The sequence below is a fragment of the Drosophila montana genome, unplaced genomic scaffold, assembly GCF_035044405.1.
Source record: "Drosophila montana isolate Dmon_TW-CO22-7 unplaced genomic scaffold, ASM3504440v1 contig_3013_1, whole genome shotgun sequence".
In the NCBI taxonomy this organism is placed as follows: domain Eukaryota; kingdom Metazoa; phylum Arthropoda; class Insecta; order Diptera; family Drosophilidae; genus Drosophila; species Drosophila montana.
In genome coordinates, this window is record NW_026997889.1 from 157,180 (window position 1) to 174,184 (window position 17,005).

Sequence of the window (17,005 nt, forward strand, 5' to 3'; positions counted from 1 at the left end):
TTTGCGCACTTCACACAGCATTCGCCCGCCAGCCCGACCCCCTCCACCCCTCCGTTTTGCCAGCCGCCCACTTAGGAATCTGATTTTTTTTTTCTTCGCACCAAACTTTCAGTTGATTTAGCCGTTCCGCACCGCGCCGCGTCGCGCCGCAGTTGACGCAGTTGCTCAACTGATTGGCTGGGCAGGCAGAAAACTTTTTTGGCCGATTCGTAAATGAAATTCCTTGTACTGCCATCGCCTCAAACCCCCTCCCTAAAAAAAGCGAACTGATCAACTTGGCCTCCTGTCCAGGTGATTGTTTTCAAACCTCAAGCGCTTCAGTTTCAGCTTCAGCTGCATGAAGGAGTCGCTGTGCGCCCAGAGCTTAACTGCTTTATACATATACATTTTTACGGTCAATTGACGTTTGTTTGACTCCCGCCTGTCCGTCCGCCCACCCGTCCGTCCGCCCACCCGTCTGTCCATCCGTCCATTTATCTAGCTCTGTCTGGCTGTCTGCCTGTCCCCTCTGTCTCCTGTTTTTCGGCTGCTCCTCGTTCAGTTTTGTTTGTTTGCCCAACTCGAGGCTGGCGCCGCCTGGCGACCAACTTTTGACCGTTCGTTGCGCCAAATAAAAAAAAAAATATATATATATATATATAAGAAAAAAAGTTTTTAATTTTATTTATTGAAAAGTTTGTCCTGTTATTTATTTTTGCAACCGTGTTGAAAATATGACCAAAACGAGTCTAGTTTAAAGCAACGTGTTGGACTTAAAGCCAATACAGCCATAAATTTGTTTGCCTTTTGAAACAAAAACAAAACACAAGAGCGTTTCAGCTGGGAGTGCACGACTAGGAGATACCCTGCGCCCAGCGACAAGCTGCCGTTAGCTCTCTTCTTGAGTAACTTCGGAGTCTATAGTCCGATCTTTAAGAAATTTTCAGGGCTTGAATATGGCATCCAAATATGTGCAGATACCAGAGCCCAAGAGTCTACCTTCAAAACAAGAGAACTACACCTATCTTAGGAGCGAAGAGAGGGATCCAAAAAGTAAAATTCTGGATATGTCATAATACGATCTAATATATACTTCATTTTGCGTATCTACGATCAAAAAACAAGATTTCGGTATCAATTTTAATCGATTGCATGTTAACAGGGCAAGTTATTGAAGATTCAAAACAAACTTGAGCTGAGCGAGCCACAGGAAAAACTGGCTCCAAATATTCAAGTAAAATATTCTTGATACGTAATAATACGAGATTATACATACTTAATTTGTTGTTCCTTGATCAAATAAACTGTGAGAGACGCTGAAAAACTAAGTTTTTGATAACAATTCTTATCGATAAACGGGCAAAGCTATCGATGATTGCGCAACGAGCTCTGCCCTAAAATGTTCGCGTGTCTAGCCGAGACACATATCAAGAATATATACGGACTCGCTAACATCTCCTTCTAGACGTTACACACTTAGTGACTAAATCATGATACCCGCATCCAGTGTGGAGAGCGTGGAGCTTCATTAAAAAGCCATTGCCACTTGCAACTTTTGGCTATCATTACAGGCTTCGTCAACTGCCGCTGGACAGGCAACTGGCACAGTCAGTTTACAGTTTACGCTCTACAGTTTACAGTTTTCGGTTAACAGGCAAATGATGCGGGCCAAAAATTTGTCAAAATGCCAGGCCGTCAAAAGTTTTCTTAAGCACATTTAAAAATAGCTTAAGACATGGACACGCTGCGGCAACAGCAACAACAGCAACAACTACAACAACAACAGCAGGAGAAACATTTGCAGCAACTGCGTCCCCAAAGTGCTTGGGCAAACCACAAAAGTTCTACAAACTGGTCGAGTATCATAAATTATGGTTAGTTAAAAGTTGATCACGGGCCAACAACAAAATTCGATTTACAGTTGTCGCCCCATTTAATTAACAAAGATCAAAAAACAAAAACTTCCTATGTATTCCTAAGACTTCTATATGAAACCTACAAAGCACGAAATCTTACCCCATAAAGCCCGTATCCTGCATTTCCTTAAACATAAGTTCTTGTCATGAATTAGTTTAAATTTCATATTCCTTTAAAGTTGCTTTCTACTGATCAGCTCGGAGATAAATGTCTTCTCCGTATACTATATCATACCACTTATGCCTATTGTCGGGCAATTTGAGAACTTCAAAGATGCATTAAATGCTCGCTTTGATTGTTTCAAATTAAACGTTTTAATTAAGTTGATTCGATTTCAAGTTAAAAGCATTTCTTTTTCTTCGGCGCTTCTGTCTGTCATCCTGAAATGAATATGTGCGAATATGATTTCAATTTGATTCCTTAAAGCTGTTAATGGCGTAATTAAGAGTGCTTTGGCTGAGAGGGCGCCGTTTGGAATTATCATGTGACTGCAACCTGAAGGCAAATGCACGACTAGAATATACCCTGCACTCAGCCTCAAAATGCCTTTACAAGCACTCCAGCTTTCTTATACACATAATTTAAGAGCATAAACATGGCATTACATAGGTGTGCATATACCAGAACACAAGGTATAACCTTAAAAATGAGAACCTTTAACGAAATTAAAGGAAAAAGGCTAAGTATAATCATACCAATAACTTTGTACAGGATATTAGCAAGTCGAGCTTACTCGGTTGTACGTAAATGGGATTATTATTAATCCCAATTTATTTTATTTGAAGCTTAAAAGCAATGCGATTACTTATTAGATTACTGGTTTAAATAGTTATTAATTGAAGATTTTTTAGAACTTGTGCACTGCTTACATTGTTTGCACTGCTTAGAAAGCCCGCCGACTCCTAAAAGTAGGCAATTCTTAATTTAACATGAAGGAAATCATTTTCGGGAGAGGGAGAAAAATTTTACATTTTTAATTGCTTGTTGCGTTTGTTATTGTTTGTTGTTGCTGCGATTGTCTTTCTAATTGTTGTTGTTGCCATTGTCAACGTTGTTGTTGTTGTTGTTGTTGTTGTTAATCTAATTTACTGCCTGCAACTTTTGTCTGTTGTGTGTTGGTTCCGTTGTTGGCCTCGCATTATGATGGAGGCATTTTAATTAACTTTTGTTTTAGTAAGTGGAAAGCAACTTGAGAGAGTTTTGTTGTTCACCCCGGCACGGGCTGCCTTTTTGCCTGCCACGCCCAGCATTTTGCTCAATGGGTCTCTAGCAGAGATACAAAGCGCAAAATGAAAGAAAAAAAATATATGCATAAAGCATATACTTATTTATGAACTTGTGCCTTGTGCCAGCAAAAATTAACATTGACAACAACAACAACAAAAACAACAACAGGATGAACAAAAAGAAGCTCCTTTTGTTGTTGGCCGCGCAATTAAATTGCTTCTGCAAAAGTGTGTGTGTGTGTGTGTGTGTGTTGTATTTTATTTTTTGTTGTTGTCTGCCCCGACGCACCGCTTTTGTTTGACTTTGCGCTTATTTGACATTTTTGTTTTGTTTTATTTATATATATATATATATAAATATAATTTTTTTGTTGTTTTAATTCAACTTTGTTTGCACATAATTTTTCGGAAACATGCGTCAGAAAGCAAACAAATGCATGAATAAATTCACAGCGAACAAATGACAATGAATGAATGAGTGAATGCGTTGTTTGAAAAATGCAAAAGTCAAAAACAAGCACAGAGCCAACAACAGAAACGAAAACAGGACCAACAGGACCCTGACTGACTGACTGCAGTATAAACCAGCATGACATTCCCATTTTCATTTGATTTGATTTGATTGTTTGACTTGTGCCCGTGACTATTGAAGTTCAATGATTGATTATTTTGATTACCACTCCAACAAATCAACGCTGCGTATGCTTCATATTTTTACTGTACAAATTAAAGAATTTTCGCCATGCTGTAGATTTCATAATAGATTGCATAACAATTTCCATAGTAAGCCAAACAAAAGCTTTTTTTGTTTGCGTCGAATATGCATTCTAAAATTTGGGACATATTTTTTAAAAATAATAATAAAATTAAAAAAAAAAAAAACATAAAATTTAAATATATAAATAAAAAAAAAAAAACTATGTCCAATATCTACCCCAACAAGCAAGAGCACTCCTTTGCCTAACTAGGAAATACCCTGTATAAATTATCCTAAGATTTGATCCCTATTTCTTTGATACAAACTGAATACTTAACACAGCGACTTTTCTTGAAAAATGATTTGCAAATTACTTCTGGGTTTTTTCATTCAAATTAAATACCGATAATTACTAAATTGTGGAGCGCATTCAAATCATATTCCAGGTTTTTGCTTGGCTATGCCGATTAAATTAGGAGAACCGGAAGATGCTTCCAAAACTAGTTAAGTATACTCCATCTATATACACCAATTGACACTCTAGATAACCAGCTTAAGGACTCAAGTATTTACAATCTAAAAAAAAAACCGATAATGCAAATCGATAATTCTCGATTTGAAATCTGTGTAAGCTGTGTAAGCTCTACGAGATATAATACTATAAATTTGATGTCTCGTCACCTTTTAGTCTTTAGGATCGAGGTATTTTCTCAGTCAGATAAATTCCTTTGCTCACTCATTTTTAATATATTCAATCAATTTTTAATGAATACAGAATGTTCAGACCGTTAAGCTGACAGACACTAGAAATAAAATCAAAGCTATGTTAGAACTCTTGTTTTAAAATGTCGGTCAAGTTTCGAAAAATGGGTAAAATTTGCAGTGCTTGGCATTGGAACAAACCAGGCCAACAGCATAAACTTTTGCTGGCAATCATTTTGGTGTGCACTCCACAAGAGTCGATGTAGTCAAAGTTTGAATCTTTGGCCTTTGATTTGTGCACAAATAACCATAAACAAATTAGAAATTAATAACATACTTTGCTGCTTAGTGGCAGGGCAGAAAGGAGAGAGGGCTGAGGTGGAGGGGCAGCGCTATGGCCATAACTTGTAGCTATCAAATGTTGTTGATGAGAAAAGGCCGAGACAGGGAGACAGAGATAGAGAGAGGGAGAGAGAGAGAGTGAGATAAAAGGCAGAACACAGAGGCAGTCAAAGTCGAGCAGCCAGCAGAACGAAATGCGGTATAAATTTACATATTTTATTGAAAATTGAATAGCGTCAAGGCAGCCGAACAATACGCCGAGAACAGCGGAGCAGACACAGAACTGTAAAGCAAAAATAACAAAGTTAACAAAATCCAGAAGCAAAAGTACCCAAAGAGCCCAACATTCACCGAGCAAGAACAAAAAACTTTTACGAGTAATATGAAAACAAAAAAAAACCCAAAAAAAAAAAAGAAAAAACACATTGAATAGAAAGCATGCACAATAATAACAAAAGCTGAAGCGTGGAGCGTGCTGGAGATAGCATCCAGGAGGAGGTTGGAGTACCACACGAAATACTCCCTAGCCCTAGACCGAAAACCCAGCTCTAGATGAAAATATGACAGTAAGTTATATGCTAAGCCCCCCAAACAAAGAAATAGAATAGGAAAAACGAAAAGCGAAGAAGAAAATAAAAAAAAAAACAAAACAAGCATTGCAATTTGTAGTGGTACAAGGTAAAAACGTGGAGACCCTGAAGTGCAGGGCGTTAGTTGCGGGAGGGAGGGGAGGTTGGGAGTTGGGCGCTCGATTGGAGCCAGAAAGCGGCGCCTGGACAGCTTACACGGAGATTCATTTCAAATCAATACACATAAAGAATAAAAGGTAGGAGAAAACCAATGAACAAATACAAAGTGCTAGAAGCCGGTGAGCGAGTGTGTGTGTGTATCTGTGTGTGTATCTGTGTGTGTATCTGTGTGTGTACCTGAGTGTGTACCTGAGTGTGTGTGTGTGTGTGTTGTACAAGTGTAACTACAACACTCGCATAACGCATAATTTAGCGGAGCTTGTCAATGCAACTGGGCCAATTGCAGTAACTTCAGTTAAACCGAGCAGATTGCTTTATTTCATCCAATCATGTTATATATTATCCAAGCAGTCGCTCACAAACTGGACTTTGTGGGCTTTTACGAAAGGATTCGATCAGCAAATAGCGCTGGCGAGTAATAAATTTACAGACAGTTGCGAACGACAGCGCAATACTCTGTGTGAACAGCTGAAAATGGGTAAAAAATAGCCTAGCCGAACGTCTTAGTGACTTTAAGACTGTAATGTGAGAAGACTGTGACTTGAAAATGTGGCTTTAAAACTGTACAATAAATGGTGACCGCAAGGTCACTTTAATTTCCATGATGAACTGAATCTTTTTTCAAGCAAGTTATAGAAGCCAAAACCTTACCCTATAAAGCCCGTACCTTGCATTTTTGTGCAAATTTGGGCAAATTTAATCGATTTTAGTGCTTTTTAAAAGTGTGAAAAAATTAGTTATTATGGACAGACGAACCTTCAACAAGATATTTAAGCCAAAGAGTAAATAGAATCCATTTAACATTGTGAACAGAGAATAAATTAAATATCTTGTGTTAATTTATTGTTGGTTAAGAATAAGAGTTTTTTGGTTTTCTCATTTTAAATCATTCTTATACGCAGGCAGAGAGATAAGAATTATCTACAATATGAGAAATTATAAATAAAGTGTATCCATTTTTAAGCACAATGACAAATAAAGTCCTTTATTATAAAGTCCATGCTCATAAAACTTGGCACAGATTGAACCTTTGCTGCAGTCAGTACATCTATAGTTTAGTATAGATAGTATAGTATATATTAATCTGATGTTTTCACAGCTCTTAAGAGCCACGTCGATGCGACTTTAGCGCATTGTGAATTAATTAGCTTTAATCGCAAAATCTGCTGACACACAGAATTGTTGTTGTTGTTGTTGTTGCCGCAGCTTCATGCCACGCCATTTTTGTTGCATGAGGCTGCCATTGTTACTTTAATTTTAAAGCTTTCGAACGAAAACTCGAGGTGGCTGCGAATACGAGCTTAATGAAAAGCCGCACATACAGCAAATCATTTAAAATTGTATAGACAACACACGTGCCACACACACACACACGCACGCACACACAGACACAGACAGAGAGACTAACACGCGCGCATGCAGCAGACATATATGAGATGGATGAAAAGTGAGAAAAAGCCAAAAGAAAATGTTGCTAAAACGCGCAGCGTAAAAATGCAGCGTACGTGTAAATTTACCGCAAGTAGTTGACAGATAGGTAAAGCGGGTATGGCTGGCGGGTGGGAGGATGGTTGTGGGCGTGGCATAGTCGATAAGGAGCTGCCAGTAAGTCATACATACGCGCCGTCAGCCAAAAGACCTTGGCTCAAAGTTTTTCAATGCGCGCATTTGTGCGAAAACAAAAGATTTTTATTGAATTCAGAAACGTTGCGTTGAGTTTGCAACGTTACGAGACACCAAACACATGCCACGCCATGCCACATGCCACACGCAGTTGCATGCCACACATGCGCCCACATTTTAGCCGCATGTTGTGCTGAGTGAAAAAGCCACGACTGTCACGCTGCATTTGCCGCTGCACCCCAGGTGCACCACCCCCAGGTGCACATCCATTCGATTTTGCCAGATGCACGTGCCACAGCTCCAGCTCGAGCTCCAGCTCGAGCAGCTTATGCTTTGTCTCCGGCGCTGCTGCTGCGTGGGGGATTTGGGGCAGCCAGCGTCACAGCGCAAGTGCGATCAAAGTTTAGCGGATTTTGGAGCGTACATTTTAAAGCTTGTCAAACGTGGCCATAAATAAACGAGCCAATGAGAACTGGGACACACACACACACACACAGTTGGGTTTCGGTTGAGGGAGTTCCCGCTGCTCTGGCCCGGCTTTATTATGGAACGACTCGAAGCTGAATGGCTGGCAGGTAAATAACACTTAACAGTAATGACACAGCCACCAACTTAAGTTCCATTCACCATAAAATGTCTTTCAACTGTCAAAATGGGCAATGAGCTGCCATTTGGAGCTGCAGCGAAACAGTCAACGGGGAGGAAAGCACTTTAAATGTCCCTTAAAAGCAGCTTAACAATTTTCTCTCTTGCTTACAGCTAAAACAAAACTTTACAAATTTCACACCATTTTTTGTGTGCAATTTTCATTTGAATGCGATTTAAGCAGGCATTTTGTGGTCCTTTATTAAATTATTATTATTAAATTGCTTGAAGGCTGCAAATATCAGTTACACTTCAGATATTTCATTACAAAAACAATGCAAAGTAAATTTAATTCAATTTTAAATAGAGATGAAGTCAGCAAATCAAATAATTTTCACAATCAACAGAATATCTAATAAATTTAAAACTTCTTGGCTTGAACAAAAGACGGAATGACAACTGCATCATTTAACAATTGCAATCGAGTGTAAATAAGCCCAGAAACTCACAAAAAGGCTGTCTAATGCGTGCATTAATTAAGCTTTAATGTCCGATGAACATGGATTTGGGATCAAATTCCAGGCTAAGTGTTAAGTTTTTCTAGTCTATGTATTTTGTAATAACTGAAGGACAGTCGGTTTTAGATGAAAATAATAATACATAATAAATAGCAATTACACTAATAATAATAATTATATTAATAATATAACTAAAAAATAATGATACCTATATTAATAATAATAAATATAATAAAGTCTACATCAGCCGTGTGGAAAGTGGAGGAATGTCTTTAGTACGCGAAAAGATCTGAGATTTACCTGGCAATGGCCAGATCGTTTCCGTTCCGGGACAAGTAAAGCAACTCGTGACCTCCAGCAGTAGCCAAATATCCCCTGGATAGGCGCACAACCGTGAGACGGCTAACTAAAACGAGAAGGCATCTAAGACTGCGACCAGTAACATCTTAGGTTGTAAACACCTGGACAACCCTATCGGACTAGACGACCCGTTCACACATGGCAAATCTCCAAGTAAGCTTCTTGATTCGTCGCCATTCAGTTGGCCAGATTTAATATTCCTGACCTACGCGGATCTGGCTCTGAACACTTGACCCCCCTAAGGCGCCCTTTTCACCAATTTCTATAAAACTGCAATAGTTGTTTATTTCATTTCTCATCGGCATTGAATTGAACATTTGTAGGTTTATATAAATAAATTTCTGATTAACAGAGCCGAGCCAAAGTTTTGACTATCGCTATTAATCAGAGAATATGTATATATATCTTTATGTACGTGTCGAACTTGATGGATCATCGCGTGCCAAAGATTTTCGAAACAACTTTTCAACACCTGAAAGCAACAATTCTTCGTTGCCAACAACTTTTCCAACTTTGTAGGCAAATATATGTATATATTTGTGTATGTGTGTGTTACATTTTTCTTGACTGTCGTCAGCGGTTTTTGGTATTTATGCGCCCCCTGGCATTGCCGTGCGTCCATAAAGCTCTTGCGGGCCGTTATAAATATATATGTATATATTTACCGTTCAGTCGGGGCTAACCAAGTGGTACCCGTGATGTGGCGGCTCCTGGTGCTGGTGCCCGGAAATGCATTTTAAATGTCGAGCATGGCGTAAATAACCCGTTAATGTTAACATGCACACGGCGGCGGGCAACAGCACACGGCAATGCGTTGCCTTAATTTATGTGTCACGGCAATGGCGACAACGCAAGGGACGCTGGGACGGCCGAGAACTATTTCATTTCGTTTCATTTCATTTCGTTCCATTCGACTCGATTCGATTTTCAGTGCGACCTGGCAAAACTTTGACAGCCACTTGGCACCTTGGAACTTTTGCCGTGCCTTGGCCCCGCCCCCGAGCCTCAGGCTGCAACCTTTGCATAGACAGCAAGTTGAAGTGGACTAAGAGATATCCTGTACACAACGCTTTTATATGAAATACATATATCAGTGATGTGACTATGACTGTGCTTCTTCATTCCATATGCCATACACTCTGGAGGAAATGTGTTCTAGAGTAACTCTGGTGTTTAAAGTTCGATCTGCGTGAAACTTTCAGAGCTTATATATGGCAATCAAATATGTGCACATTCCAAAAACCTAGGCTGACTTTAAAAATGTTTATCATATTTAATTTGTTCTATACCTCCTCTGTTTGCACAAAAAATTAATAATAAGGAGAGGTTTATTTATTTATATTTTTTAGGCAATCAGAGGGAGTTGCCAAAAAAATTATATATTCTGACTCTACATATACAAAAGACTACATATCAAATTGGCACTCTATCTCTAATAATTACTGAGTGCATAGAAAATAAGTCTCGAATGCGATAATACGAAAATATGGGGAAATATCAAGATAAGAGAATAAAACCTCGTTGTGAATAATAAACAAATTATTATATTCATATGGTTCATCTCCAGCTCTTCCCCGAACCATGTTCACAAAACTTTGTTTTAAAATAATTATCGAGAATATGAATATTCAAGGTCATATCGATAAAATCTAATTGATATTTATCGATATTATGAATATTGGAGGGCATATCGATACAATCATTGATACATCTGTTTTTCGTATAATGAATGATAACATAAGTATCAAGCTCCTCTTGTTTCCGAGATCAAAACGGCAGTTCATTTTAAGGTAGACCACAGGCACCGATTAAAGGCAAAGTAACAAGGTGGGACTCTTAAAAACATATTAACCTGATGATTGTACACTGGTTTTTAAGATGTACTACAGCTTAAAAGTATACGGAACTGCATTAAAAAAATAATTATCCACAGGAGAGACGGGCGGATTGACAGAGGAACATAAACGATTGATCGGCTCAGCTGTTGATGCTGATCTCGCATGTATATACTCCATTGTACCTTCATCCGCCTGTCATATACCTTTGCACAAAACTATTATACCCCACCCTTCATCCAATTTCCAATGGGTACAGGGTATAAAAACACACACACACACACACACACGCGCACATACAAACACAAACACAAACACGAAAAGTTCAGTAGTTGGCCAAAAGTCACTTGGCATGCATATAAATTGTCAGCCATTAAATTTGCATTGACATTTTGGCCGTGCAGCAGCATCGCCCCGCCCCGATACCACCCCCCGCCCACCCCCTAAGCCAACCATTGTGCGCCCCAGCGCCCCGCGGCCTGCTACTCCCCCACTTTTGGTTTAGTTTTTAGCTTGGTGATTTATTTGTGCGCTCTTTGATTGCATGGCCGGAGCCATCGAGAGCAGCCGGAGAAGGAGATGGAGCAGCTTCACCCTGCCGAGTTGTTTGCCATGTTTTGATGCTTGTTTTTATTGAATTTGCTGAATTAATTTGGCTGCAGCATCATCAGATGACGACAAAAAGAAAAAAGCAAAACAAAAAAACAACAACAACAGCAAAAAGAAAACTAGAAGCAGGCGAAAAAAGAATTGGCCAACGTTGATTAAACTTGGCTTGGCATTGACAGGCGGCAGCCCAGCTCAGGTCCAACCAATCCACTTCAGATCCATCTCCACATTTGTCCCTGCTGTGGACATCTTTTCAGATGCTCCACAACGATTCGCTCTTGGTCAGCAATTAGCCTAATACCAAGACCAACGACCGAGTTGGCTTTTAGCCTTATTGAGCCGCCACGTGGATGACTATGACATTCCCGTTGGCACCCGGACACCCGCTCTTTGGCCCCAGCTTTTTCCTTATCATTATGAAAAGGCGGCTCCAACGTTGGCCGACCCAATGCAAACGACGTGCAAAACTGCTGGCAGATTCGATGGCTACTTCAACGATTTCTCTTTGGGATTTATGCAATCACTACCAGCGACTAGTTAGTAGAGGAAGGGAAGGGGACTGTGCACCTGGCGCGGTACCAGCTGGAAAACAAACTAAACCACAAAGCACAGTTGTTATGACAGCTGTATTCAAATCTGATCCAAGCAAACCTCATCCGAAATAGTACAAGTTTTTCCAACGACTGAACTTCTATGGAGCAACTGAGAAGTTTTTCCACTTGTTTGATTGACTGACTGATGTAGTAACTGGCTGGCAGACTGATAGACAGACTGGCTTCCGAACTAGCAAGCTCACTGATTGACTGACTGAAGTATTTAATATATGGCTTACTCATTCACTGATTGACTGGCTGGTTGCGGACGAAGTAACTGGCAAACTGATTGACTGATTGAATGATTTAATATCTGTCTTACTCACTGATTAATAGACTGATTGAATAACTAACTGATTGACAGAATGAGTGACAAAGTAACTGGCTGGCAGATTGATTGTCGGACTGAATGTTTTACTTACTTATTGACTGACTGATAGACTGGCGGTTGAAGGAACTGGCTGGCAGATTGATTGACTGGTTGAATATTTTAATGATTGACTGATGGGCTGCCGAAGTAACTGGCTGGAAGATTGATTGACTGACTAATCGTTTTAATGTTTGACTATTCTATGATATATATATATATATACTCATTGACTATTTGATTGCATTACTTATTGACTGGCTGACTGGTAGACTGGCAAACTGATTAACTCACTGATTCACTGCATGATTGATTGACTGATTGACTGGAAAATTAATTGACTGACTAACTGACTGATTTAATTTCTGACTTATCCACTGACTGATTGACTGGCAGAGCTTTACTGAGATAAGTTTACAGAAAACTTCTGCTACAAGTATGAAAATGTGTTACTGAATTGCGAAAATTCATTAAACACTTTTATTTGCCTTTTTTGGGCAACCTTATGGCAAGAAAACTATCCGTCGCATTAGCGAAAACCAAAAAAATAAAATGTTAAACTTTTTTAAGATCCTTTTAAACCAATGTGTGCGGTGTTTTAGCGATTTAGAAACGCCAGCACATGTAAAACTGTTGACAGGATGAATGAGAACCGCGTCCGAGTCGCGGCGTCGTCATTAAATGTTTTCTTGCTGCTGTTCGCACTGAATAAATCCGCAAAAAAAAACACAACATGCGGAAAAAGAAACTAGCTTTCAACTCATTTCATGCAAGCTAATTATCCACTCAAAAAAAAAATTATTTCATCAAGAAAAACTGTCCGAAAAAGCGAACAACTTTTTCCAACCAATTCAATTTGTTTGCTCACTTTTCAATCGACCATTGAGAACATTTGAATGCCATTACTGGGTGTGTTTGTGTGTTTTATTGCGAGAAAATGAAAGAAAGTAAAAAGTGAAAAACATTTTCATTATGATTTTCATTTGGCGTCTCCTGCTTAGTGGTGGTGTCCATGATCGTGTTCGCTGCTCTTCTTTTGTGACTTGTGCCACTTCTTTTTGTGCTCCTCGCCACCCTTTTTGCCATGCTCCTTTTTGTGGCCCCATTTTTTGGACTCGTCGTGCTTCTTCTTGTGTCCCTGATGGCCCTTTTTCTTGTGGCCCTTTTTGCTGTGGCCCTTTTTGCCATAGTGCTCCTCATGGCCGCCCTTTTTGTGCTCGCCCTTTTTATAGCTGTTGCCCTTTTTGTGCTTCTTGCCCTCCTCATAGCCGCCGTGCTTCTCCTCGCCGCCCTCGACATGATCCTCATCATAGTATTTCTTTTCCTTTTTGTCCTCGTTGAGCTTGTGCACGTTGTGCTTGCCCTTGATGGAGTGTCCCTTTTTGTAGCTGCCGTGATCCTCGAACTCGCTGCCCTTTTCACCCTTTTCGCCCTTTTTCTTTTTCTTATGATGACTCTCGGAGTGTTTGTGCTTCTTTTCATGACCCTCCTCCTCGCCGTGCTCACCTTTTTTGCCCTCCTTGTCGTGATGGCCCTTCTCGCCCTTCTCATGCTTCTCGCCATGTTTGTGACCCTTTTTGCTCTTCTCCCCATGCTCCTTGTAGTGCTCGCTGTGTTTTTTCTCGCCGGACTCCGACTCGCCCTCCTCCCCGTGCTCTTCGTGCTTCTTGGATTCAGCCGTCTGCAGGTCATCCAAGTGGGCGTGGAAATCGGCCAAGTCCGAACTAGCCAACGGCTCGCCTATTACCATGGCATTGTCCTCGCTATATGTGTATGGCAGGGTTGCCGCCATCGTCATCGCCATTGCCGTCGCCGCCGCAAGCGTTGCCAGGCATGCCAGTTGCCAGGGTATCCTGTTTGGCCTGGCCGCCATATCGCCTAGTCGTTATCCTTTAAGGCTTCGAGCTGCTGCTGCTGGTGGAAGTGTTGCCGCCACGCCTTGTTGTCGTTGTCTGGTGAACTGTTTGCCAGCAGTGCTCGCTTTTTATGCGCCCACCCTGCGGCCACGCCTCACTAGGTGCCAGTTATTGCTGCTTGGCGTCTCTGCGGCTGATTTGGCAACATTTTCTTTGAGGCGCCCTCAACGCCAGTCGCCGCCTAAGTGCATAACGTTGTTTCCAAGCTAAACGCAACAACAAAAACAACAACAGCAACAAAATAAAAAAACCCTTCCAACAAATGGCCAACTTCTTGCGGTTTTCAGAGCTTGCTTGTGCCTCAGTTAGCCACTTTTTGTTGGCCAGAAACAAGCGACTTTTGTTACGTGCGCATTGCAAAAGCACTTCAGCAAATGACCAAAAGATCGACAAACCAAAGCCGCTGCACAGTGCCACAAGATTATCAACCGACAGTGGTTATTGCATTTGATATCGATTTTAAATGCGAGAGCAAAGATGAAAAACTTTAATTAAAATAAGAAGAAAAGACTATCTTTGGCACGCTGAAGATTAACTACAGACAAATGGCTTGGAAATGCTAGCAAACTGATGGACTGATTGACTTACTGACTGACTGACTAACTGACTGACAAAGAGACTGATTCAGTGTCTGATTGACTGACTGAATAACTAAAAGGACAGCTAGTTGACAGGCTGATTCAATATTTGACCTACTCGCTGATTGATTGTGTAACCGACCTGAACTGAGACAAGTTATTAGCAGAATATTTCTGTTAGAAATATGGAAAATTAACTGATGTATGGCAAACTCACTAACTGATAAGCTGATTGACTGACTGACTGCTTCATTGACTCATTGGTTAACTGAGCCAGCAGTAAGAAGTAGGGAAGAAGAACTCTAATTGAAATAAGATGAAAATACTATCTTTGTCACACTGAAGAAGATGAATACAGACAAATGGGTTTAAACGAAAGCTTTATTTCCGACCGATATATCTATATACCACTTTTCAGATATTTGTGGAAATTTGTAAAGCTCATAATTGTTGAGTGTGTGTGAAGATATCTTGAGATATAGTAAAATATGCAATACAAAAACTAATTTCTCATTCGATTCTTCCTTATGATATTAGAATCCAATGTTGATCAGATTTTGCTCGTATAAAACTTGCAAATGCCAAGTTAATACGAGATATCTTGAAAAATAAAAATGCATTCACGAGTTTTCAAAAGAAGCTTTCTATGACTATATATGATATTGTGTTCCAATCGGGCTGATTCTGGCATATGTACAGACAGATAGACAAATCGATGTGAAATTTCATATGGAAAACCTTAGGCCAAGGAAAAAAGTTTGCATAAGACAGACACAGGATATATCTGGGTATATTAACTAGTCTGCTTATACTGATCAAGAGTATATATACCTTATGGATATATACCTTATCGAAGCTGTCTTCTCCAATGCGTAACACATTTCGTGACAATATTATAACAGCCTCAGCATTAATAATAATATGAAAAGGTAAGCAGATTTTCCGCACGAGCTGCTGAAGATTAATATCCTTGCTGACATATAGCAATGCATAATATAATATTCAGATCTCTAAACAACAAAGCTCTTGATAACTCAATTCACAACAAATTGTAAGCAATGCTCTGTAATAAAACCTTAATTGGTTCTTTTTACAATTGAATATTGATCAGTTTCCCCAAGATATTCATGTAAGAAGCCGGAATAAATATGATAAACCTTTGAATTTGCCTGCCAAATCCACCTTTTTCCCAAACTCCCAAATTTAAGTTTCAGCCCATATTCAAAAGTTCAAAGCTCAATTGACCGGTCGATTGTTGGCGCTAGAGTTGCCATCGCTGTCGCAGTCGACGTCGACGTCGCCGTCAACGTCGCCACCTGCATTGTCCTAATTGCTAGAGGGGCTGGACAGACAAATGAAATATGAATGTGTGCTAGGGCGCACACACGCACACACACACACACACACTGGGCCGTGTCAAAGGTTAATTACGCATGCTGCAGCTCGTTCGTTCGCCTGGCCCGCCCCAGCCACGCCTTGCCTTGTTTCGTCTCCGGTTTCCTTTGTTGCTTGCTTTGCTTCGTCCTTGGATTGCGTACGTAAATCGCTTAACGCACACACACACACAGATTTCGCACACACTGTGGCCTTGTGTGTGCGTGTGTTTGCTTAAGCCATTTCCGGTTCGATTTTAGCCATGGCTTCATGCAGGGCCCGCTCGCTTGGGCAGGCAAACAGCGGGCAGCCGGGCCGACTGAAAGGACAAACATCTTTGTTTGGTTTCATATGCTAATCCTTCGAGCTGCGTCATAAATCATCCTTGTCCATGCGACACGGACAGCGACAGAGAGACAGAGCGACAGAGCGACAGAGACAGAGACAGTTTCTCAATCAGGGATCAAGGCGACGAGCTCGTTGCTGCCTAAAAGCTTCGCTTTTGTATTATTGCCGGCTGAGCAACGCTGCAATCTGCCGGGATTTGCGGTGGCTGCTGCAATGCCCAAAACAAAAGCAATAACAACGACATGAATATATAACGAAAGCATCCAGACCAGACTTCAGACATCAGACATCGCCTAGCAGCTTTCAGGCTACAAAGCTACCAGATTCAGCTCTCTCTTTCTCCCTCTCTCTCACTGTCTCTCTCTCTCTCTCTCTGTCTCTATCTCTGTCTCTGCAGCGAGCAGACCAACTTGCAGTGTTTTTGTTTAATATGCGACTGGCAACTGCTCTTGTCAGTGTGTGTGTGTGTGCGTCTGCCCGCCCAGGTGAGCAGCCAACAGTTCAAGCCCCTCACAAGTCCTCTAGCTCTGGTTGTTGATATTGTTTTGAAATTGCCTCGTCGACAACAGCAACAACAACAACGAGAACAACAGCTCACAATCCCACATGGCCAGTGGGCAAATGCATTAACGAAAGTGCTTGGGGGGCAGAAGACGTAGCTGGTGCAGCAACAGGAGCAAAGGTGAT

General features: G+C 40.6%; 1 protein-coding gene across 1 annotated transcript; it reads right to left on the minus strand.

Moving 5' to 3' along the window:
* Positions 1–13,099: 13,099 nt before the first annotated feature.
* LOC135430445 (cylicin-2) lies at positions 13,100–13,975 on the minus strand. The gene has a single exon (XM_064685115.1). It carries the CDS (start codon positions 13,973–13,975, stop codon positions 13,100–13,102), a length of 876 nt encoding a protein of 291 aa, XP_064541185.1.
* Positions 13,976–17,005: the final 3,030 nt, after the last annotated feature.

What these genes read in the sequence shown, in the direction of transcription:
- LOC135430445 (XM_064685115.1), bottom strand. Translation starts at nt 13,975, where the DNA reads ATGGCGGCCAGGCCAAACAGGATACCCTGGCAACTGGCATGCCTGGCA.